The 24,196-nt window shown below is 56.5% G+C and overlaps 1 protein-coding gene across 3 annotated transcripts in view; it reads left to right on the forward strand.

Annotated features, from left to right (window-relative positions):
• Positions 1-1,252: 1,252 nt before the first annotated feature.
• The window catches only part of LOC105484270 (ecotropic viral integration site 5 like), a 32,988-nt gene continuing 10,044 nt past the window's right edge, over positions 1,253-24,196 (forward strand). For 2 of the 3 annotated variants that reach the window (XM_011745755.2, XM_011745781.2), the window contains exons 1-10: positions 1,253-1,430; positions 15,619-15,802; positions 16,838-17,027; positions 17,895-18,119; positions 18,230-18,304; positions 18,971-19,096; positions 20,583-20,726; positions 20,829-20,918; positions 22,187-22,284; positions 22,374-22,434. In XM_011745755.2, the coding sequence (XP_011744057.1) occupies positions 15,666-15,802; positions 16,838-17,027; positions 17,895-18,119; positions 18,230-18,304; positions 18,971-19,096; positions 20,583-20,726; positions 20,829-20,918; positions 22,187-22,284; positions 22,374-22,434 (1,146 nt within the window). In that variant the 5' untranslated portion in view covers positions 1,253-1,430; positions 15,619-15,665. The remainder of the gene's footprint in view (positions 1,431-15,618; positions 15,803-16,837; positions 17,028-17,894; positions 18,120-18,229; positions 18,305-18,970; positions 19,097-20,582; positions 20,727-20,828; positions 20,919-22,186; positions 22,285-22,373; positions 22,435-24,196) is intronic. The other variant, XM_011745765.2, reaches the window with a different exon arrangement.

Raw genomic sequence — 24,196 nt, forward strand, 5'->3', positions numbered from 1 at the left:
ACAAACTGGGACACAGACTGAGATCCTGTCTCTGAAAAATAAATACATAAAAACACTTATGACGTCACCCTCTCTGCTGTGACAAGGTCCTTCCCTGCCCCACCCCCTCCAGGGCCCATCCCTGCATTTTGGGGAGGAAATAAGTCCATTTTGCTCAGTCTTTCCCGCTGTCAGTAACTGTCCCTACGTATTCCTCTCTAGCTTGAGGGATTCTCCACCCCTCCCTTCTCTGTTAAAAGAATCACGAGCCCATTCATTTATTCATTCATCAAACGTTTATAAGGAGTTCCTACGCTGGGGACCCGGAAGATACCCGACCTAGGCCCCGCATCCCGACTGCCCGAGGATCTATCAGTCTGGGAGGATGGGGGATGGGAGGGCCTATCCCTCCCCATGATCACTGCGCTATCCGAGCTTTGATGGAGGAACACGTGGCGCTGTGAGCTTCAGAGAAGACACTTAACCTAGCCTAGAGTAAGACAGGGGGCGGGCCTGAATCTTTTATGGGACCCCCCAATCCCAACCACCCCCTCCCCAGCACAGAACTGGGCTCCTTGAGGATACGGTGCCATCACGTCCCTCTTAGTCGTCAGGATTTCTGGCCACGCCCCTTCTCAGACCCAACCCCCGAGCCCCTCCCTTGCGTGACCCCGCCCCATCTCTGGCCTAGGCCACGCCCTTCTCTTAGCCCCACCCCCATTTCATTCAACCCAGGCCTCAAGTCCCACCGCCCAGGACGCCCACCAATCTCACATACCCATTGGTCAGAGAGTGTCACTTTCCCGCCCTCCTTCAGTAATATTGGTTCCCTAGGTGTCAATCTTTATAGCGCCCCCAACAGTTGCCAGGGCCCAGGTTTGGGGGCCAGATAATAATGGACGTCTTGGGACGTCTCGTTATTGGGCAGAAAGCCCGGCTCTGGGCGGGGCTTAGCGCCAAACGCTTGGCCGCGTCTGCCTGATGTTCCTGAGGGCCGCAGCCTTTCCTCAGAGACACACCCCTCTTTCCTTGCTATTGGTCTCATCAGGTGTTGATCAACAGGATTTCTCATTCCGATACGTAAAGCTCCCTGTCCTTCATCGCTTCCCTCATTTCAATTCGCTCTCTCCTCAGAGGCGGCAACCTTCTGAACGTAGCCAGGGCCCGCCTCACGGAGTGGTCACAGATTGGTCAGACGCCCCGTCACTCCTGGCTGGTGGGCGGAGCCAGAGCGCCTAGGGGCGGCGAATTGGCGGATGGGGACTCGGGGGCGGGGCAGCGGCTCCTGTCAGCGGGTGAAATGGCAGCGGCGGAGCCGGCGGCGGCCGCGGTCCCGGGGGGCGGCTGAGGGGGCCGGGCCGGGGCTGCGGGGCGAACGGCGCGGCTGGGATCCGGCGGCGCAGCCCGGGGCGGCGAGGCTCGGCACGGCGATGGCGGCGCGCTCGGCGCAGGTAGGGCGGCGCGGGCCGGGCCTCCCCGGCGCCTGCTCAGACCGGCGGCTCCGCGATGCGGCCCGCGGGGAACCGGCAGGACCGCGACTTGGGCCGTCGTGCCCCGAAACCCGCGCTGGGAGCCTCGGCATCCCCAGCCCGGGACCCTTGGGGGACCCTGGACCCTGCCCACCCTCGTTGCCGATCCCTCCGGACCCCTCCCCGGGAGCTCCTGCGAGATCCCCCTCCCCCACTCCGTCCCCTCCCCGTGAGGACCCCGCAGGCCCAGGACCCCCGTCCACCCTTTGCAGTGACCCTCAGGACTCCTTTCCGGGAACCCCCTCAGGGCTCCCCATCCCCCCACTCCGCCGATCAGCCCCGCACAAGCCCCCCCAAGCCCAAGAACCCCAGTCCACCTTCTGCCCTGATCTCTCAGGACCCCTCCCTTCTGGACAACACTTGCCACCCCCTCCCCGCACCCCCTCACTTCACGTCCTCCTATCTTGGGCCCAGAACTGCCCCCACCTCTTCCCAGGGAGACCAGCCTCAGGGCCCTACCCGCCTCCCATACTGACCCCACAGGACCCCTCTCTGGCTTCTGTAAATCGGATTTCCTACCCCTGCCCACAGCCCTCAGCTCAGCCTGCAAGCCCATCTCCCACCCCAGCTGCCCCATGCCCAAGGGCACCCCTAAACATCACTCCCGGGCGTCCACCCAGCACACTCTGGTAGCTCCACTGATCCTGCCCCATCTGGATCCTGGCTTCCTGAAAAATCCGCCCGTGCTCAAGACCTCCCGATGGATATTCTGAACCACCCCACTCCCCATCCAGAGCCACCCATCTTTCTGAAAACCCCAAACACACACACGCGCGCACTCACACACACACGCACACAGTGGGTCACTTAGATCCCCCAGCACACACAGAAAAACTTAAGAGCTCCAAGACAGACCCCCGGCCTGTCTGCCCCTGTCCCCACCCACTCAACACTTCTGCACTCCCCCTCAGATCCCACCTGTCCAGGCCCTCCCAGAGCCCCCGACAGCTCCCCCAGCTCAAGCAGAGACTCCAGAGACCAAGAGGTGCCTGCCGCACCCTGGGAAGCCAATCTGCCCCCCCACCAACCAAGCCAGGGCCCATACTGGGGCCCTGGAGGGTGACGGCCCCAGAATCCCCCAGCACCTGCCCCTGTGGGAACCTGTCCCAGGCCTCTGCCAAGTTATCCATCCTTCCCTGCTGTGCCCTTTCAAAAGGAAGGGCGCTCACTTTCTCTCCTACACTAGTGTCCCACAGGAACCACTGCCCGCCCCCTGATTTATGCCACCCCCTGGCGGGAAGGAAGGGGATTCCAACAGCTCCTGGCTTTGGTCCTGAAGTCTGCCCCCAGTCTCCTGACCCCATCACGCCTCCTGGCCTCCAATGGCAGAGCCAGCAGTGCAGTCCAGGTTGCTCCTCAGAGCTGGCCCCTGACAGCCCGAGTGAGTTCTCTCACCCACAACCACTGTGTTTGGCCAAAACAGAACGGCTTCTTTCTATCCCAGTATTTGAGACCCGGGTTGGGGCCTGCCAGAAGCAGGCAGCTCTTTGTTAAGGAAGCTTTTCAGAAGGGAAAAGTGTGCTGAAGAGGCTGGGGTGGAACACGAATGAGTTGTCTGCTTCGTTTTATTCCCCCTCAGCCGGGCTGTGATTGAGCTAGAGGACCCGTGTCCCTGTGTCTTTCTGTCTTATGTGGCTCTTCCTCTCCGTCCCACTGCCCTCCCCACTCCCATCTCTGGCCTCAGGGTCCAACCTGTAGGTTCCCCTGGGTTTCTGTGGTCAGCGGCAGGTGGTTTGGAAGGGATCACAGGTGGCTTGGCCCCGGCACAGGGATGAGACGAGACAGGAGAGGAGACGCTGGCGCGACACTGTGGCCAGGACTGCAGGGGGCGAGGAGGAGCCGGGCCAGTCCAGCCCCGCGCAGCCTGGGCACCGTGCGTCTGGGGTCCTTCTGACAATATAACCGTGTTTGGAAACCCTGAGATAAAAAGCCCAAGCTTCCTTGTGGATATTCACTAGCGGATTATGGACCACCCCGGGAAAGAGCTCATGCGGCTCAGTGCCTCAACTTCCCCATCCGGAAACTGGGGTGCCAGGAGAGCGGCTCAATTTTTAGAACAGAACTTGGAACTGCAGGGAGGCTAGGGTGTGGCCCTGTGTGTTCCCCGAGTGCTATGTGGAAGGGGACAATAAGGTCTCAGAGGGGAGTCCTGTGGGCTCCTGTGAATCACTGGCCACCCAGGTCCCTGCTGGGGTCTTCGTTGACACCTCGCTGGATAGTGGCCATCTTCCTAAGGCTGAACTGTATTGCAGGGAGCCAGCTCGAATCAGAGCTGGTAGAATGAAGATGAGAGACGGTCTGTTGCAGGATGTGTGGTTATGCACAGGGTCTTCCCAGGAGGACCACGGGGAACGGGGTGGGCGTGAGGGGCTGTCGGATAGCCATGCTGAGGCCCCACATAGACCTCTGACGCCGGGTAGGAAGAGGTTTGTTCTGTCCGCTTGCTGAAGGAAGGCGTGGAGGAAAAGACTCTTGAAGGTCACGTGGTATCTCTCACGCACAGGAAACTAAACTCTATACAGCCTCCCCAGGGGGGAATTTTGTGCAGAGACAGTGGGGTAGGAAGGCTCCCGGGGAATGACTGTGAACTCTGTAGGAAACCACGAGGAGGGCTTGTCAGTGATACGAACACAGTTTTACCCGAGACTGGGTTCGTGGAGCTGCATCTTTGTTTGTGTGCTTTGAGAGGTGCAGGGGGATGAGGAGGAATGTATATTTCAATTTCCTCTTGCAGAAAAGAGATGCCAGTTGTTACAGGGAAGCCCTGGGCCTGCAGTCAGATGTTGGGGTATGAAGGAATGTGAGATATGTACAATGTGGTCCCTGCTCTGCATCTAAAACCCCTCTTGCTGGCATGCGACGGCCTCCGCCACGTGCTCAGCACCATGCCAAGCACCATTGACATATTCTCTCATTTAATCCTCCCTAAAACTCGCAGGAACCAGGATTCCAGCACGCGCCGTTGCCATCCTGGCCTGAGGCCTGCTGCGGGGAGCATAAGACAGAATTATGTACAGCAGGCTGCAATGGGAGCCTGGAAAAAAAAGCCTGATGCATCCCTGGGGTGTTGGGGAAGGCACAGCAGGGATGACGTATGGGCCAGGTCACAGGCAGGCGTGGCAGGGAAGGGTGTTCAAGGCAGCAGAAGTACTTGGACACAGGCCCAGGAGGCAGGAGCAAGTGTGCTGTGTTCAGGGAGGTGTGTCCCTGCACTTCCTTTGATGGGCGTCTTACTACAGGCCCTTGTGTCCCCAATGCCATCTGTACACTTGGCACACACGGTGGGGGGCTCCCCAGCAAAGGGGATCCCTAGTTGGGAGAACTTGGAAAGGCAGCAAGGCCGCCCTTCCCAGAGAAGACTGCAGCACACACATGCTAGCAGCTCGGGCAATAGAAGGAAGGAGGTTAATTTAGGAGAACTAACTCAGCTCATCAGGGTCAAAGAGAACTAACTCAATTCATCAGGGTCAGGGAAGAGACGTACCCTTTTGAAGGAGATTTGGAAGGCCTCATTGGTGTGACTCATCTGCACCTTCATTCATTTCTCAGCATGCCACGATGTGCTTGTGAGAGTGTTTCATTGAAATCTGAGGCCAGGCGTGGTGGCGCGCACCTGTAATCCCAGCACTTTGGGAGGCCGAGGCGGGCAGATCGCCTGAGGTCAGAAGTTTGAGACCAGCCTGGCCAACATGGTGAAACCCCGTCTTTACTAAAAATACAAAAAAAAAAAAAAAAATTAGCCGGGTGTGGTGATGCATGCCTGTAGCCCCAGATCGCTTGAACCTGGGAGGCAGAGCTTGCAGTGAGCCAAGAACATGCCACTGCACTCCAGCCTGGGCAGCAGAGTGATACTCCATCTCAAAGACATAAATAAAAATTTAAAAAATAAAAAAAAAAAAAAGAAAAGAAAAATGAAGTGTTTGCCAGAAGGGACCCTATTATAATAGCCGAAAGTAATCTGGTCAGATTACAAGACAGAAAATATTTTTTTAGGTCAGAAAGGATTCCGCGGGTCAGAATGGTTCACCCCTCAGATTTTAGCCCAAAGGTGTGTGCTGCTGTTGCTGCTATTGTTATTAATAACGATGATTCTAGTTTTACTGTGTTTAGTCTTTAAACAGGATCACCACAGAAAGGGAGGGCCTGTTGAAGAGAGGAGGTTTATTTATCCCACAAATATGGGACGCCTGCTAGACTCTTAAGATCCAATAGTGGGCTAGACAGCCCCAGCCCCTGCCCTAGTGGAAGTTTTCATCCAGGAAGGAATAAATGTCACATGTCAGGCTTGTCCTAAGCACATGACACGTTTAAGCTCATTGATTCCTTCCAACAAAAACTTTGGGGTAGCTACTGTCATTAGCCCTGTTTTCAGATAAAGAAACTGAGGCATGCCAGGTACAGTGACTCACGCCTATAATCCTAGCACTTTGAGAGGCCGAGTCAGGGAGATAACTTGAGGCCAGGAGTTTGAGACCAACCTGGGCAACATAGTGAGACTCTCTCTCTGCAGAAATAATAATAATAATAACAAAATTAGCTGGACATAGTGGCAGACGTCTGCAGTCCCAGCTACTTGGGAGGCTGAGGCAGGAGGATCACTTGCGCTCAGGAGTTGGAGGCTGCAGTTGGCTATGATTGTACCAGTATACTGAAGCCTGGGTGACAGAACAAGACCCTGTCTCTAAAAATAAAATAAAAATAAAAATTAAAAAATTGAGGCAAAATACATCATACCCAAGGTCACAAAGATAGAAAGAGGTGGAGGAGGCCAGGAGCGGTGGCTCACGCCTGTAATCCCAGCACTTTGGGAGGCTGAGGCGGGTGGATCACCTGAGGTCAGAAGTTCGAGACCAGCTTGGTCAACACGGTGAAACCCCGTCTCTACTAAAAATACAAAACTTAGCCATGTATGGTGGCAGACGTCTGTAATCCCAGCTACTCAGGAGGCTGAGGCAGGAGAATTGTTTGAACCCAGGAGGCAGAGGCTGCAGTGAGCTAAGATCGTGCTACCGCACTCCAGCCTGGGTGACAGAGGGAGACTTGGTTTCAAAAACAAAACAAAAGAAGAAAAAGAAAAGAAAGGGGTAGAGGAGGGATTTGAACCCAGGCTGCAAGCTCTGAAGTTCTCACCTGGAGCCAAGAGATCTGGGATAACAACCTACACTCCAAGACCAGGGATATGGAAACTTCCAGAACCATGTGGAGGAGCAGCTAGACTGGGCGCAAGAAGAGATCAGGCAGGGACCTCTGAATTCCAGCCGCTGTTCTTGTTATCCAAGGGGCAGCTCGCCTGTCAGTTGTCCACCCACCCCTTGCCAAGGAAGAGAGGACCTAAGGTGCTAGGTTGGGCCATCTCCCCAGAGGTCAAAGCCAGCCAGGACAGCAGCAGTCTGTCAGGCTGGACAAATCGGGATCACGTGGCATCTTGGGCTTTAGATTCAGAAATGAGTCTGTGTCCCTGGTAATTATTAGATGAGGAGGAATCAGAAATGGGGGGCAGGGCTGGGCACGGTGGCTCACACCTGTAATCTCAGCACTTTGGGAGGCGGGCGGATAACCTGAGGTCAGGAGTTCGAGACCAGCCTGCCCAACATAACGAAACCTTGTCTCTACTAAAAATACAAAAATTAACCAGGGTGGTGGCATATACCTGTAATCCCAGCTACTCAGGTGGCTGAGGCAGGAGAAGTGCTTGAACCCAGGAGACGGAGGTTGCAGTGAGCCGAGATTGTACCACTGCACTCCGGCCTGGGCAACAGAGCAAGACTCTGTCTCAGAAAAGAAAAAAAGAAGGAAATGGGGGTAGGGGAGAAAGGGAAACAACATTGAAAGGAAACTCAGGGTCTTCATTGCTGTCTCTGAAAATGCCACAGACTGAAAGATGCATCATATGCACTCGCCCTCTCTCCCTGTTGAAAAATAACGACTGTTTTCACCAAGTAACCCCTGCACTTGGGGTGCTACATACATGTATCATTCCCAAAGCAAAAGAATACAGAGAGAGCTGCAGCACTCAGGCGGATTTAGGGCAAAGGCTGTACAGTCAGAAATCCAAGTTCAAATCCTTCTTCCTCTACAGCCTACTCAGGGGACTCTCTGTGCCATATGGTACTTGTATGTTAAAGCTGTCGTTGGCTTTTCTGCTTACACTGTACAGAAATTTCTATTTTTATTTTTTTTTTCATTTTTTTTAGACAGAGTCTCTCACTCTGTCATCCAGGCTGGAGTGCAGTGGCGCAATTTCAGCTCACCGCAACCTCTGCCTCCTGGGTTCAAGCGATCCTCCTGCCTCAGCCTCCAGAGTAGCTGGGATTATAGCCATGCGCCACTATGCCCATCTAATCTTTTTTAGAGATGGGATTTCACCATGTTGGCCAGGCTGGTCTCAAACTCCTGACCTCAAGTGATCTGTCCCCCTCAGCCTCCCAAAGTGCTGGGATTACAGGCGTGAGCCACCATGCCCAGCCTTTATTATTATTTTTAAAATAGACTTGGGCTGAGGCAGGAGGATCCCCTGTGGCCAGGAGTTCAAGACCAGCCTGGGCAACAGAGCGAGACCCCTGTCTCAAAAATAAAATAAAATGCCTGAGGGATATGGAAAGTTTCATCTTCATTCATTCAACAAACGTTTGTTGAGCATGTATGGAATGCCAGATTGTGCATTAGGGACTTGGAATAGAGAATTAAGAAGAGAGGCTTTTGCCCTCGAATTGTGCATGACCATAGGGCAGGCAGGTATAGAAATAATTGCCATAGACTGTGCATTGGGCTTGGGTGTAGGTGGGGGGTGGATGTCTTCAGGGAGGGAGAGGGGAGAAGTGAGCCAGGATGCTGGAAGAACGGAGGTTGACAGAGAAGGTTTCACAGAAAGAATGGCCAAACCAGCTGGGCACAGTCCCAGCACTTTGAGGAGCCGAGGCGGGAAGATTACTTGAGCCTAGGAGGTCAAGGCTGTAGTGAACAGTGAGCTATGATCATACCGCTGCACTCCAGCCTTGGAAACAGAGCAAGACTCTGTCTCAAAAAAAAAAAAAAAAAAAAGATAGCAGCTTCCAGCCTGGAGAGCAGAGGCCAGTTGGGAGTGAGGTGTGGGGTGTGGGTGGTAGGCTTGGCTGAACTCTAGAACATGAGAAGGCAGCAGGAGAACACCCAGGCCTGGCCAGAGTGGGTGGGTGGAGGTGGCAGGTGGCACCAGGGACCCAGATAGATGTACCCGCAGTAGGACAAGGGGCTGCTTCTGTCACGAAAGGGTTGAATTTGAAGAGCATCTCCGCATAGGGGGCCGGAGGGTCTTTCTAAAATGCAAACCTAGGCCACGCGCAGTGGCTCATGCCTGTAATCCCAGCACTTTGAGAGGCCCAGGCGAGTGAATCCCCTGAGGTCAGGAGTTCAAGACTAGCCTGGCCAACATGGTGAAATCCTGTCTGTACTAAAAATATAAAATTAGCCAGGCATGGTGGCGCATGCCTGTAATCCCAGCTACTCGGGAGGCTGAGGCAGGAGAATCGCTTGAACCTGGGAGGTAGAGGTTGCGGTGAACTGAGATCTTGCCATTGTACTCCAGCCTGGGCAACAAGCAAAACTCCATCTCAAAAAAAAAAAAAAATTCGGCCGGGCGCGGTGGCTCACGCCTGTAACCCCAGCACTTTGGGAGGCCAAGGCGGGCGGATCACAAGGTCAGGAGATTGAGACCACGGTGAAACCCCGTCTCTACTAAAAATACAAAAAATTAGCCGGGCGCGGTGGCGGGTGCCTGTAGTCCCAGCTACTCAGGAGGCTGAGGCAGGAGAATGGCGTGAACCTGGGAGATGGAGCTCGCAGTAAGCCGAGATTGCCCCACTGCACTCCAGCCTGGGAGACAGAGCAAGACTCCGTCTCAAAAAAAAAAAAAAAATTCACCCCATTACAGCTTACAGTTTGGTGGCATTTATTCCAATTGTGTTGTGCAACCATCACCACTATCGAATCCCGGAGCATTTCTATCACCCCAAAAAGAAACCTGTACCTACAAGCAGTTTCTTCCCGTTCCTCCCTCCCCCTGGCCCCTGCTGACCACAAATCCACTTTCTGTCTCCATGGATTGGCCTATTCTGGACATTCCGTATAAAGGGAGCCACACAGTGTGTGGCCTTTTGTGTCTGGCGTCTCTCACTGAGCACCTTGTTTTCAAGGTTCATCCACGCTGTGGCCTGTCTCGGTGCTTCACTCCTTTTCATGGCTGAGTAATATTCCACTGTCTGGGTGGACCATGTTTTTTTGATCCATTCACCTGTTGATGGACATTTGGATTGTTTCTGCTTTTTGGCTGTTGTGAATAATGCTGCTGTGAACAGATGTTTGCCATTCTCTTACATTGAGCCCTAGGAGTGGATTTGCCGAGTGGCATGGTGACAGTGTGTTTAAGTCTTTTTTTTTTTTTTTTTTGAGACAGAGTCTTGCTCTGTCGCCCAGGCTGGAGTGCAGTGGCCGGATCTCAGCTCACTGCAAGCTCTGCCTCCCGGGTTTACGCCATTCTCCCGCCTCAGCCTCCCAAGTAGCTGGGACTGCAGGCGCCTGCCACCTTGCCCGGCTAGTTTTTTGTATTTTTTTTTAGTAGAGACGGGGTTTCACCGTGTTAGCCAGGATGGTCTCAATCTCCTGACCTCGTGATCCGCCCGTCTTGGCCTCCCAAAGTGCTGGGATTACAGGCTTGAGCCACCATGCCCGGCCGTGTTTAAGTCTTTGAGGAACCACCTGACTGTTCTCCATCCTACCGTGTTGTTTACTGCAAGCGTTTATCTAAATCTGTGAAGGAGGGTCTGGGTGATTGTTTCTTGCTCTCTGCCCCGGACACTCCAAGAGGGCAGGTGTGATTCCTGCCCCAGTGGGGCAAACACAGAACATGGAATGGGGGGTGGGCCAGGGGCTGATGGAGCTGTTCTGGCAACTTTGGCAACTTTGGCCAGTTCTTGAGAGAAAGGAAAAGCTGGTGACATACCTTTGGTCATTTAAGCCCCAAGAATGAGGTCCCCAAGGGCATCAAGACCAAGGCCAAGGAGGGACTCGGGGAGGAAGAGATGCCACATGGGAGACTGAGAAGTCCTGGCCAGAGAGGCAGGAGGGAAGCCAGGAGCCCAGTCCTCATCAGCCAGGTGGGAGGGGGCTTAGGGAAGGAGGAAGCGTGCCCAGAAGTGCCCCCCGAGAGGGAAAGTGAAAGGGAAGTCGAAGATGCCCAGCATTCCAGCACTTTCCATCCCCACGCCCCCCACAATCCCCGAGCACAGCCCCTTTCCAGTGCTCTGGCCTGGCTCAGCTTCCTCAGCTGTGGGTGGCCCTGTGGAGGTGTGGCTGGAGTGGGTGCTGGCAGGGACAGGGTCCAGGACCCCCCTTCAGATGGCTGAGGAGCAGTTGAGGTGAAGCATTGAAATTAAGGACATGGAGAGGCTGCGACCCCAGACCCAGAGGCCAGTGGGTGGGTTGCCAAGGTCTGTGCCCATTCAGCATGGGGAGATGGAGATGGGACCTCCCCTGCCTCACTCCCCGCCACGTCTCCTGCCTAGACAGTGGCCGGCCCTCAGGTGGCCCTCAGTCAGCACCAGGAAGGAGTGATTGAGCCAGCGAGGGTCATGGCACCGTGGGAGAGGTGCAGGGCCGCCCACAGAGTTAGGACAGCAGCCCGCCTCCACCCCAAACCCACTCTGTTCCCAGGGGCCGAGGGCTGCTCCGCGCAGGAAGTGTGTGTGAGCGCATGTGTGTAGATGGGTGGGAATGTGTGTGTGCCTGAGTGTGGGTTCGTGTGAGAGTGTGTGTCAATGAGTATGTTTTGTGTTGAGAAGTGTGAAAGAGTATGTGTGTATGCCTGAGTGTGTGAGTGTATGTCATGTGCATGTGTATGAGGTGTGTACTGTGTGTGTGAATGTGCATGGGTGTGTGTGTTGAGTGTGTGCATGTATACGTCCGAGTGTGTGAATGTGCATAGATGTGTGTGTATCCAGGTGTGTGCATGTGTACATGTGTGTGTGAATGTGCATGGGTATGTAACAAGTGTGTGCGTGTATGAGAATGTGTGAATCTGTGTGTATGTATCAGATGTGTGCATGTGTGTGAAAATGTGTGAATGTGTGTATCAAGTGTGTGCGTGTGTGTGTGAATTGCGTGGGGTGTATCATGTGTGTGAATTATGTGGGTGTGTGTATCAAGTGTAGGTATGTGTGTGTCAATGTGAATGGGTGTGTATCAAGTGTGTGCATGTGTGTGAAAATGTGTGGATGTGTGTGGTGTGTATCAAGTGTGTGCATGGATGTGTGTGTGAATCATGTATCGTGTGTGTGTGGATATGCATGGGTATGTGTGTACTGAATGTGTGCATGTTTGTGTGAAGGTACATGGATGTGTGTGTATCCATGTATGTGCAAATATGCATGATCATGTGTATCAAGTGTGTGCATGTGTGTGTGAATGTATATAGTTGTGTGTGTATCCAAGTGTGTTCGTGTGTGAGCGTGTGTGTGTGGATGTGCATGGATATGTGTGTATTGAGTGTGTGCGCGTGTGTGAAGGCACCGTGTGTGTGTACCCGAGTGTGTGTGCACACAAATATGCATGAGCATGTGTGTATCAAGTGTGTGCGTGTGTGTGAAGGTGTATAGGTGTATGTGTATCTGAGTATGTGTGTTTGAATGTGCACAGGTATGTGTGTATTGCACACAGGTATGTGTGCATATATGTGTGTGAAGGTACTGGATGTGTGTGTATCTGCATGTGTGCATATGTGTAAATGTGTGACTATGGATGAGCATGTGTGTCAAATGTGTGCGTGTGTGTGTATAGGTGTGTGAGCATGTGTGTGAGAGAATAGGCATGGGTTTGTGTGTCGTGTGTGCATGTGTGTGTGTATAGGTGTGTGTGAGAGATAGGCATGGGTGTGTGTCGAGTGTGTGCATGTGTGTGTATAGGTGTGTGAGTGTGTGAGAATAGGCATGGGTGTGTGTGTCATGTGCATGTGTGTAGGTGTGTGAGTGTGTGTGTGAGAATAGTCATGGGTGTGTGTCGAGTGTGTGCATGTGTGTGTATAGGTGTGTGAGTGTGTGAGAATAGGCATGGGTGTGTGTCGAGTGTGTGCATGTGTGTGTATAGGTGTGTGAGTGTGTGTGTGAGAATAGGCATGGGTGTGTGTGTCGAGTGTGTCCGTGTGTGTGTATAGGTGTGTGAGGGTGTGTGAGAATAGGCATGGGTGTGTGTCGAGTGTGTCCGTGTGTGTGTATAGGTGTGTGAGTGTGAGAGAATAGGCATGGGTGTGTGTGTTGAATGTGTGCATGTGTGTGTGTATAGATGTGGGAGCGTGTGTGAGAATAGGCATGGATGTGTGTATCCGAGTGTGTGCATGTGTATGTGTGAGAGTTTGTATGTGAGTGGGGGTGGGTGTGAATGTATGTACATGCGTGAGGGAGTGAGGGTGGCTGTGAAGAGTGCATGTGTGTTGTGTATGCACACACGCTTCAGAAGGATGGTTTCCACTGAGAGAGTCTGGGGATGAGTGGAGAGAAAGTTCCGGTGGGATCAGAAGGTTCCTGCCTCTCAGACTGCAAGTTTCAGCCCTGCGTATTTAATACATTTCACTTCCTGTATGAAATACACACACATTCCTGATAAATAGCTGAACAACCTCTGCTAGTGGACGGCTCTGGGATTTGGGGATTTTTTAAATCAGAAACCGAGGCTCAGCCAGGCGCGGTGGTTCACGTCTGTAATCCCAGCACTTTGGGAGGCGGAGGTGGACAGATTACGAGGTCAGGAGTTCGAGACCAGCCTGACCAACATGGTGAAACCCTGTCTCTACTAAAAATAGAAAAATTAGCTGGGCGTGGTGGCACGTGCCTGTAATCAAGCAGGAGAATCGCGTGAACCCAGGAGGCAGAGGTTGCAGTAAACCGAGATTGTGCCATTGCACTCCAGCCTAGGCGACAGAGCAAGACTCCGTCTCAAAAAAAGAAAGAAAAGAAACCGAGGCTCTGGCAGAGATTGGGTGGGATTGATGCCCTGAGCTTGGGTTTCCTCGGTTCTGAAGCTCTCACTGCTCCCCAACTCCATCTGTGGTTCTGAAGCTCCAGCCTCGCCTCCACCACCTCCTCCCCATTCTCACTGCTCTGAAGCTGCCCTCCCAGCCCCGCCCCCGACCCGAGAGGTTCTTCTCATCAGCACTTCTTGTCCACAGCCCCCGTCTCTGTCCTGGCAGACTTTGACTCTGTGGGAGGCCCCAAAGCGGCCCCCACTGTCCTGTCTGAGGAATGATTAACTCCTGGTTAGGTGGTGCCCAGCAGCTTGGTCTTTAGGGCAGGTGGCTCCGGCCCACTTGGCAATGAGACAGTTCCTTCTGCTCCCCAAAATCCAAAACCCTCAGCACCCGGCAGACTAGGGGAACACTTGAGGGCCCAAGGTAGAGCCAGCGGCCCTGGGGAGCCGCAGAGGCCTGGAGAAGGCGGGTTCTTGGTCCTCATGCAGTGAAAAAAGAATGGCGCGCCTCCCCCAACCCCATCCCAGGAGGACTGCGGTGGCCGGGGTCAAGTCCACCCAACCCGTGGGCCCTCAGGGCTTGGTTGGGGGCTGAGTTTGGGCTGTGGAAGGTACCCAGCGACCCAGTGGTAGCCAGGCAGGTATAGAGGGGTCTGCTGTGGTCCCGCCACTGTCCCCCTGCCGCCTGGGGGTCCAGATATCCCCACTCCAAGGACCCAATGAGGCCCCTTCTGTAGGTGGAGCTGTCAGCCAGGTCAGATGGGGCTAAGTGGCACACGGCGGACTCCTGCTACAGAGCGTGCCGGGCAGTGGGCGGGCATGAGGGGCCATGCAAATAAAGAGGTGGGAACAGGGTTTCCTTCCTGCCGCCAGGACCCTAGGTATCCCCATCATCCCAGATGCTGGAGGCTAGCCTGGGCTCGCCAGGAAGAAGCATGAAGGAACACCATCCCCAGCCGCTGCCTCCACTCCCATAGCCGTCCCTTTCCCCTAGGGCCCCCTGCTAGGGGTCCCCTGGCCATCAGTCCCCACACAGGCCACAGCAGAACCCAGGAGCCCTGGCCTCAGGATGGACAGTGACAGCCAATGTCCATGGGACTGTCGCTGAGTGTCAGGCTCTGTTCTGACCATGGTATATGCAGTCACATGCTCAGTTTCCACAGCCACCCTTGAGGCTAGGTCCCGTATGATCTCAGTGTACGGAGGCTCAGAGACACCAAGTGACTGGCCCAAGGTCACACAGCTGGTGGAGGGGAGCCATGCTTCAGACACAGATCCATTTGAGCCCAGGGCCTTTGTTTTTGACACGGCATTGATCTGCCTCCTCCAGGCTGGCAGAAGGCAAGAGGTCAGTGTCCTTCAAGCCCCTAGAAGGGTCGGGCCAGATGACACAGCAAAAGGATAGGAGAGATGTGCATGGGACTCGCCTGGCACGTGGCAGGCAAAGATCTGGATACCGATCGGAGCCCACGGCTCTGGCTCCGTGTCTGCCAGGGCACAGATTCCCAGCACTCTGCCACGTCCCTGGCTTCCCAGCCCAAGGGGAGTCGACTCTTCCGGCCGTTGGCAGCACCAGACAATTAACAGTTGAGAGTAATTGCTCTTGGCCGTGCCAGCAGCCCACTTTGGTTGATGAGATGGGGAGAGTCAGACACTGATGTGGGACTCCCAGGGCAGGCCGCGAAGGGGACGGGGACCAAGCTGTTAGGAAGGGCTGGCAAAACAGGGGCTCCTGCACCCCGAGGTCCCAGCAGGGTCCGTGGAGCCCCGAGTGACAGGGAGCCTCTGCTCTGGGCCCTGCTCCAGCCTTAGGGGTGTCGAGTTGAGCCTTGGCCTGCATTCCCAGGGACAGCAGGACAGCTCACGTCCTGGCAACAGTCCTCCCGTCTCCATCCAGACGTCCGGCCTGATGAGACAGACAGGGATCCCAATCACCAGGGTCTGAAACAGAAGGGGCAGCATGGCTGTCAGCTGGGCTGGAGCACATGGGGATGAGGGGTGCACGGACTGGGGTGGACCAGAGGTAGGAAGCCCAGGGTGAGGAAATGTCCCGAGAGTGGGCAGGCAGGATGGAATGGGCACCCACCCAATGCCGACCACGCGTGTCTCTGGCCCCCAGACAGAGCTGTGAACCAACCCCGCTCACGGCTAACAAGCCCACCCACCATGGCGAGCCCCACTCTGAGCCCCGACTCCTCATCCCAGGAGGCCCTGTCGGCCCCCACCTGCTCCCCGACCTCTGACTCCGAGAACCTTAGCCCCGATGAGCTGGAGCTGCTGGCCAAGCTCGAAGAGCAGAACCGGTGAGTTGGGGACTTGGGGATGGGGTGGAATCTTGGGGTGCAGCCTGGGCCCCCACAGGAGTTCCCAGGTGCCCTCACATTCAGAGCCAGTCCCAGTGTGTGCAAGGTGACAGCCACCTCCAGATGCTGGACAAGGGACACCTCCTTTCATTCCCCCAACCCTGGCTGAACATACGTGTCCCCACCCCGTTCAGATGAGACCGAGGGTTTAGGAGGTCAAGTGAATCTGTGGATCCCCCGTGGTTGATGGAGCCAGGACTGGAGGGAAAGTTGAGCTTGGCCTTCCTGCTTTCCTCCTCTGGCCCCACCCCCGTTTAAAATGCAGGTTTTAGGCTGGACGTGGTGGCTCACACCACCCAACACTTTGGGAGGCCGAGGCAGGCGGATCACCTGAGGTCAGGAGTTTGAGACCAGCCTGGCCAACATGGTGAAATCCTGTCTCCACTGAAAACACAAAAATTAGCCAGGCGTGGTGGTGTGTGCCTGTAATCCCAGCTACTTGTGAGGCTGAGGCAGGAGAATCACTTGAACCCGGGAGGCAGAGGCTACAGTGAGCCGAGATTGTGCCACTGCACTCCAGTCTGGGCAAAAGCGAAACTCTGTCTCAAAAAAAAGGGGGTGCTGAGGGCAGTGGCTCACACCTGTAATCCCAGCAGTTTAGGAGGCCGAGGCAGGCGGATCACCTGAGGTCAGGAGTTTGAGACCAGCCTGACCAACATGGTGAAACCCTATATCTACTAAAAACACAAAGTTAGCCGGGTGTGGTGGCATGCACCTGGAATCCCAGCTACTCGGGAGGCTGAGGCAGGAGAATTGCTTGAACCAGGAGGCAGAGGTTGCAGTGAGCTGAGATCGCACAACTGCACTCCAGCCTGGACAACAGAGTGAGATTCTATCTCAAAAAAAAGAAAAAAAACACAGGAGGGACCCAATCCCTGGTATCCTCTGAGACCCCCAGGAGGATGGGTTGGGTTCCCCAAGGATCCCTGTCCCTAGGGAGTCACTGGTGTCCCTCCGCTGGCCCTTCCTGTCCAGGCTCCTGGAGGCCGACTCTAAGTCCATGCGCTCCATGAATGGCTCGCGGCGGAACAGTGGCTCCTCACTGGTGTCCAGCTCCTCGGCCTCCTCCAACCTGAGCCACCTGGAGGAGGACACGTGGATCCTGTGGGGCCGGATCGCCAATGAGTGGGAGGAGTGGCGGCGCAGGAAGGAGAAGCTGCTCAAGGTGGGGGACGGCCAGGCAAGCGGGGCAGGGCCGACGGCGTGAGCGGGTGGTGTGGTCACTCAGCCACCGGGCAGCGCCAGGGTCTGTGGGGCCTCAGCCTGGGCACAGTGGCAGCAGTGGAGATGTGCAGGCACTTTCAGAGTGTCCTGCCAGGGCACAGGGACAGGAGAGAGTGAGTGAGGGTAGTGCTGGCCAGGCCCTGCACCTCAGGTGCCCATGTGCTTGCTGCCCTGTAGTGCCCACGAAGAATGGGGGCACAGTGGCTCACGACTGTAATCCCAGTACGTTGGGAGGTTGAGGCAGGTGGATCACCTGAGGTCAGGAGTTGAAGACCAGCCTGGCCAATGTGGCGAAACCCCGTCTCTACTAAAAATACAAAAAATTAGCCAGGCGTGGTGGTGGGCACCTGTAATCCCAGCTACTTGGGAGGCTAAGGCAGGAGAATCACTTGAACCTGGGAGGAAAGAGGTAACAGTGAGCCAAGATCACGCCACTGCACTCCAGCCTGGGCAACAGAGTGAGACTCCATCTCAAAAAAAAAAAAAAAAAAAAAAAGTTTAAAAACTAGCCAGGCATGGTGGTGCACACCTGTAGTCCCAGCTACTCAGGAAGCTGAGGCAGGAGGATCGCTTGAGCCCAGGAGTTCAAGGCTGCAGTGAGCTATGTTCACACCAGTGCACTCCAGCCTGGGTGACAGAGTAAGACCCTGTCTCTAAAAAAAGGGGGTAAAAAAAAAGGATTGGGGACCATGAGTTCTGTGCCATACTCGAGGCCTGAACGAGCCACGCCTGAGGAGCCGGGCTGGGTGGCCACGGGGAGGCTGCACTGAGACCGAGTCCAGCCCCGGCTTCCCACTCCCGTGGCCAGGAGCTGATCCGCAAGGGCATCCCACACCACTTCCGGGCCATCGTGTGGCAGCTCCTGTGCAGCGCCACGGACATGCCAGTCAAGAACCAGTACTCTGAGCTGCTCAAGATGTCCTCGCCGTGCGAGAAGCTGATCCGCAGGGACATTGCCCGCACCTACCCAGAACACGAGTTCTTCAAGGGCCAGGACAGCCTGGGCCAGGAGGTCCTCTTCAATGTCATGAAGGTGAGGCCCAGGGCTCCCCACTCCCTCAGTCCCAAAGGAAGGAGCAGTTCCCCAGTTCACCGGCTGTGCTGGACGGCGGGACCCTGCCCTGAGGACTCGCTCTCTTCCAGGCATACTCGCTGGTGGACCGGGAGGTGGGCTACTGCCAGGGAAGCGCCTTCATCGTGGGCCTGCTCCTCATGCAGGTAGGTTGCTGGGGGGTGGCTGAGATCCTGCCAGACAACAGCCCACGCTGGGCTCAGCCTCTAAGAGATGAACAGAAGTGGCGTGTCCTCCCCCCAGCGTCCTGCTGGGGCAGATCCTCCCTCTCGATCCACACCCGTGATCTCTGCCAATCCCCAGGCCAAGGCCCAGTGAGTGGCACCTGTCTGGTTGGGTCCTGTCTGCCGTGCCATCCAGGACAGAGACAGGGTTTGGAGGGACAGGCTGTCTCTCTCTGCCGCCTCTCAGGGTTGGACAGGAACCTCAGACTGGGGACTTAGGCCATCCAGCGTGGTGTTTATGGGCCTTGGGGCTCTCCTCCAGAGAAACTGGGGGGCTTAGGACAGGGAGAGAGGACGCAGCTGGGAGTGGACAGGAGGTGTCCTAACCAGGTGGGTGCTGGCAGTGGCCAGCCCTGGGTTCAAGTCCAGCTCCCCTGTTTCCCGCCAAGTGGCCCTTGACAGGTGACCTCAGCCTCAGGTTTTCCATCAGTAAAACAGCCAGTGGGGACACAGGGACCAGCAGTGTGTTGTGAGGATCTAGGGAGCCAGATACCAACGTGGACACAGGCCCCTTACCCCAGGGCACTGATGAGCAGCGAGACGCTCCTCCCCACTGCCCTGAGCCCTCCCACCTGCCCATCCCCCCAGATGCCCGAAGAGGAGGCCTTCTGTGTGTTCGTGCGGCTGATGCAGGAGTACCGGCTGCGGGAGCTCTTCAAGCCCAGCATGGCTGAGCTCGGGCTCTGCATCTATCAGTTCGAGTACATGCTGCAGGTGAGCAGGGCCACAGGTGAGCAGGGCCACCGGTAGGCAGGGCTGCAGGAGGGCAGGGCCACAGGTGAGCAGGGCCATAGGTGGGCAGGGCCGCAGGTGAGCAGGGTCAGAGGTGGGCAGGGCCGCAGGGGAGCAGGGCCACAGATGAGCAGGGCTGCAGGAGGGCAAGGCCATAAGTGGGCAGGGCCACAGATGAGTAGGGCCACAGATGAGCAGGGCCACAGGTGGGCAGGGCCACAGGTGGGCAGGGTCACGGGGGAGCAGAACTACAGGAGGGCAGGGCTGGCACCCTGGGCCGTACCCGGGCATCTCTTGGACTGAAAATTCTAAGCTGTGAAATCACACCTGGATGTTCCAACTCCAAAAGGCACTCCTCTCCCCATGCCTCACTGCCCTGAAGGATGCTTGGAGGGACAGGAGAGCCGCCACTGAAGGGGGGCTCCCAGGGCTGCTGAGGCAGAGGGGTGGGGCAGGCTCACATCGGGCAGAGCCGCGGCCACCTCCCTGTCTGCTCCAGAGTGTGGTGGAAGGAGGGAGAGTGTTGTCTGCCTGCCTGATTACCAGAGAGCCACAGACGTCTGTTTATAAATAGCAGCCCCCGCAGGGCCTGCTCCTGGCTGGCAGACAGAGCCGCCAAGGCTGTGCGCGGACATATACACATCCGCGTGCACACACACACACCGGCCTGCCTCCGCTGCCATGGCAGGTGGGGCTGTGCAGTCATCCCTGGATGTGACAGCCCCACTCCCTGGGCCTGGAGCATGGGCAGTGCTGTAGCCTAAGGGGACCTGGTAGTGCCACATGCAGGAGGCCTGGGCTGCAGAGAAGGTGCCACCCCACCCCAGGCTGGGTAGCAGAGCCCAACCACAGCCAAGCTTGCAAACTCAGGGTGCAGAGAGCCCCCAGCACTGGGAGGAAGCCCGGGATCCTAATGCCTTCTCCAGCCTCAGTTTCCCCAGCCATCTGCCACTTTCCGGCTGTCTAGAGTTCAGGCCAATCCAACACAGCTTGCACAAAGCTTTATGCTGGGGGCCGAGGGAAGTACAGCGACTGGCAGGTCATGTAACAAGGTGAGGGGGAGCTCCCCCCAGGGCCAGGGGCTTTCACCTGCCCATGCTCCACCTCTGGCTCTCAGGGTGTCTGTGAGGAGCGATCCAACTCCCCCAGCCTCAGACACACCCTCTCAGGCTGTCGTGAGGACCCCATGAGCTGCCACAAGCTCATTGCCTACCCAGGGTGGGCCCCCAACACACACAGGCGGCTGCAGCTCTTGCCATCCCTGCTTGTCCCCACCCCATGCTGCTCAAAGCTCTGGGGTGCTTCGGCCTCCCCCAGACAGATTGCTGAGGGCACACCAGGAAGGGAGCCTCGGGCTGCCCAGCACAGGTCCAAGAAGGCTCCCTGGAGGCAGGGACACTGAGGCCCAGCACCCCCCGGTGGGAGGGTGTCCCCCTCACTGTGCCCACCTGGCCTCCCACCCCTGCAGGAGCAGCTCCCAGACCTCAACACCCACTTCCGCTCCCAAAGCTTCCACACATCCATGTACGCCTCCTCCTGGTTCCTCACACTGTTCCTGACCACCTTCCCACTCCCCGTCGCCACCCGGGTCTTCGACATCTTCATGTATGAGGTAAGGACCGACGGTGCCTGGGGAGGGAAAGAGCCCCTTGGGGGTGGCTGGAACAGGAGCCTCCCTGCCTTCCTCTTCCCACTGCCTTTGCCGCCTTTGCAGGGGCTGGAGATCGTGTTCCGAGTGGGCCTCGCCCTGCTGCAGGTGAACCAGGCGGAGCTGATGCAGCTGGACATGGAGGGGATGTCCCAGGTGGGCCAGGAGGGCCAGGGCCGGCGGGGCTGCCCCCATCCAGGGGCTCCGAGTCACAGGATGCCCTCGCAAGTGACAGAGAGGGCCTGGCTTCGAGGGTGGAAGGTGGCATGCCTGACCTCCCTGATCTGTTTCCATCCACTCTGTTCCCCTGAGGTCTCCCTGAGGAGGCTGAGCCCTGGGAGCCCCACTGCCCACCTCCTGCCCCAACCCTGCAGGTTCCCCGAAGCCTGATGGCAGATCATGAGTCTGGCTGACCATGAGGGCATCCCCACGCTGCCCCCCAGCCTGGTGAGGGCACAAGAGGGAGTGCAGGGGTCTAGGCAGCCTCACGCCTCGCCCCGCCTCGGCCTGGCCTGCCTGGAGGCCCTGCTGCTGGCCAGCCTGCCTCCCACCGCCACTTCTCTGCTCTGCAGGCCCCTGCCTCCTCCCAGCGTCCTCCAGCTGGTGCTTCAGGGAAGAATGCACAAAGGCCACGGTTGTGTCTGTGAACACGGGCAGGCATTGTCCACAGCTGCCAGAGGGGGCCAGCTGGGCCGGGTGTGGGAGCCGTGTCCCCCACCCGCTTACCTTAACCCTTTGCACAGGCCCAAGGCCCCCAGCATGCCCGTCCTCCTTCCCCCACGAAGGTCCCCTGTGTCAGACCCCCCGACCCTCAGCCTTCACTCCCAGGAGAGCCTCCTTGGCCTGCTTTTCTCTTTTCCTTTTTCTTCTTTCTTTCTTTCTTTTTTTTTTAAAGTTGGAGTTGCTCTGTGGCCTAGGAGTTGCTCTAGGAGTGCAGTGGTGCAATCCTAGCTCCCTGCAGCCTCCACCTCCTGGGCTCAAGCAATCCTCCTGCCTCAGCCTGCTGAGTAGCTGGAACCACAGGTGCACACCACCATGCCCAGCGAATTTTTTCTTTTCTTTTTTTTTTTTTAAGAGATGGAGTCTCACCATGTTGCCCACACTGGTCTCAAACTCCTGGGCTCAGGGGATTTCCCCCACCTCAGCCTCTCAAACCTTTGGGATTATAGGCGTGAGCCACCACATCCAGCATCTGCCTGCTTTTCTTCTGGAAACTAAGGCTTTGGCTGCAGGCAGCCCCCCATTCCCTCCCCTCACACTCAGTCTTCCCGGTGCTCCTCAAACACTGAGGACACGGCGTTGAGGACATGGCGACATCCTGGGCAGACTGGTTCCTGCCCCCTTCCAGGGCAGTAGGGCTCGGGCGGTCCCCAGTGGTCAGGGCCTGCATCTTGGTGACCTGGTGACCGGCTGTGTCCCCACAGTACTTCCAGAGAGTGATCCCCCACCAGTTCGACAGCTGCCCGGACAAGCTGGTCCTCAAAGCCTACCAGGTCAAGTACAACCCCAAGAAGATGAAGAGGTCGGTGCCTGCTGGGCAACCAGGGTGCTGGTGGGAAGGGGGGACCCCCGAGGGCATGACAGTAACCATGGGGCCCTCCCGCTCTGCAGGCTGGAGAAGGAGTACGCAGCCATGAAGAGCAAGGAGATGGAGGAGCAGATCGAGATCAAAGTGAGTCCAGGGGCCCGGGGGGCGGGGACAGGGATGGGAGGCCCTTGGGGGCTGCCCTCCGTACTTTAAGATCGGCCGCTAGGGGGCGGGCCTTCCCAGCGCACAGGCGGACTCGGCCGTCCTTGGCGGACAGGCCTCGGCCTACCTGCGCCGTCCTTCACCTGTTAGGCCAGCTGTGAGCGCCTCCCCCGCCTGACGCCGCGGTAACCAAGACTGTCAAGGTCCCTGCCCTGCTGGGCCGTCCAGAGTCATGGGGAAGCAATCAATAAACCACTGAACTAGAGTGTGGACTCTAAATGCTCTGGACAAGGATGTGCGCGGTGGGCAAGGCTGACCTGGGCAGCGGCTCCGGGCCCAGGGTGTGCAGGGCTACAGGCCCAGGGCAGCAGCGTGCCTTGGGGGCTGGAGGAATTTCAAGAAGGTTGCAGTGGAGGACCCCCCCAGGGGACCGCCTTATGGGGAAAGATAGAGCACGCAGGGCCCAGACACCAGGGTGTGTAGGGCAGGGCGTGGGCACTCACCTGGGGCCCCTGGTTCCTGGGGCACCTGGCCCGCCAGCCCTACCAGGTCAGGGGGTTCCCTGAGTGTGCAAAGCTGCTCTCTCCTTCCTTGCGCGTTATTCCCTTTTCACGTGATTTTAGTTATTTACTCAACAAGCATTTATTGCCGGGTGCGATGGCTCATGCATGTAATCCCAGCACTTTGGGAGGGGGAGGCAGGTGGATCTCTGGGGGTCAGGAGTTCAAGACCAGCCTGACTAATACGGTGAAACCCATCTCTATTAAAAATACAAAAATTAGCCGGGCGTGGTGGCGCACACCTGTAATCCCGGCTACTCGGGAGGCTGAGGCAGGAGAATGGTGTGAACCTGGGAGGTGGAGGTTGCAGTGAGCCTAGATTGCGCCACTGCACTCCAGCCTAGGTGACAGAGCAAGACTCCATCTCAAAAAAAAAAGAAAGAAAAAAAACCATTTATTGAGCACCTGCTGTGTGCCAAAGTCACAGCTGAGACTGAGGACGCCCCAGTGATAGGAATGGACACACACAAACCCAACACAGCCTGGCTCCATGCTGTTCAGGGGCAGAGCCACACAGTGGCTAACACTGGAGTCCAACAGACAAGGACCGAAATCCAGCTCCAGCAGGCACAGTGGCTCACACCTGTAATCCCAACATTTTGGGAGGCCAAGGTGGGAGGGTGGCTTGAGGCCAGGAGTTGGAGACCAGTCTGGGCAACATAGCAATACCCCGTCTCTACAAAAATATAGAAATAAATACAAAAGGCACGCCCAGCTCCTGCAAGGATGGCTGTGCTTGGTGCTATAATGGGTTGAAGCCAGAGAGATGACAGGGAAACCCAGGGGCCAGGGATCAGGGCTCCAGATTGCTATGAGGACCAGAGACCTGTGCCTGAAATAACTCTGACCCAGCCGAACTGAGGAACTAGAGCAATGCCCTGCCCCCCTCTGACTCAGTTTCCCCACATGACATGCATCCATGGCTGTCAAGTCTGCGGTTCTGTCTGACTGCATTTGCTTCCTGGGAATGTTCTAGGTGTTTCCATCACCTTTTCTCCCCAGAAGAAACCCAGGAAATATTCTGTGTGACCTGCAGTGTGGCAGGACCCTCACTCACCTGCCAATCCAAACAATTTCTGTACCACCTTCATATCAAGCAAGGGGGCGCAGGTACAGTTGAGATTCAACTCGTTTGCAAATTTCACCTGCTCCCCAAAGGGTCCTGGGGAACCTAAAGTGCAAAT

Source organism: Macaca nemestrina, chromosome 20 (assembly GCF_043159975.1).
Source record: "Macaca nemestrina isolate mMacNem1 chromosome 20, mMacNem.hap1, whole genome shotgun sequence".
Classification (NCBI taxonomy): Eukaryota; Metazoa; Chordata; class Mammalia; order Primates; family Cercopithecidae; genus Macaca; species Macaca nemestrina.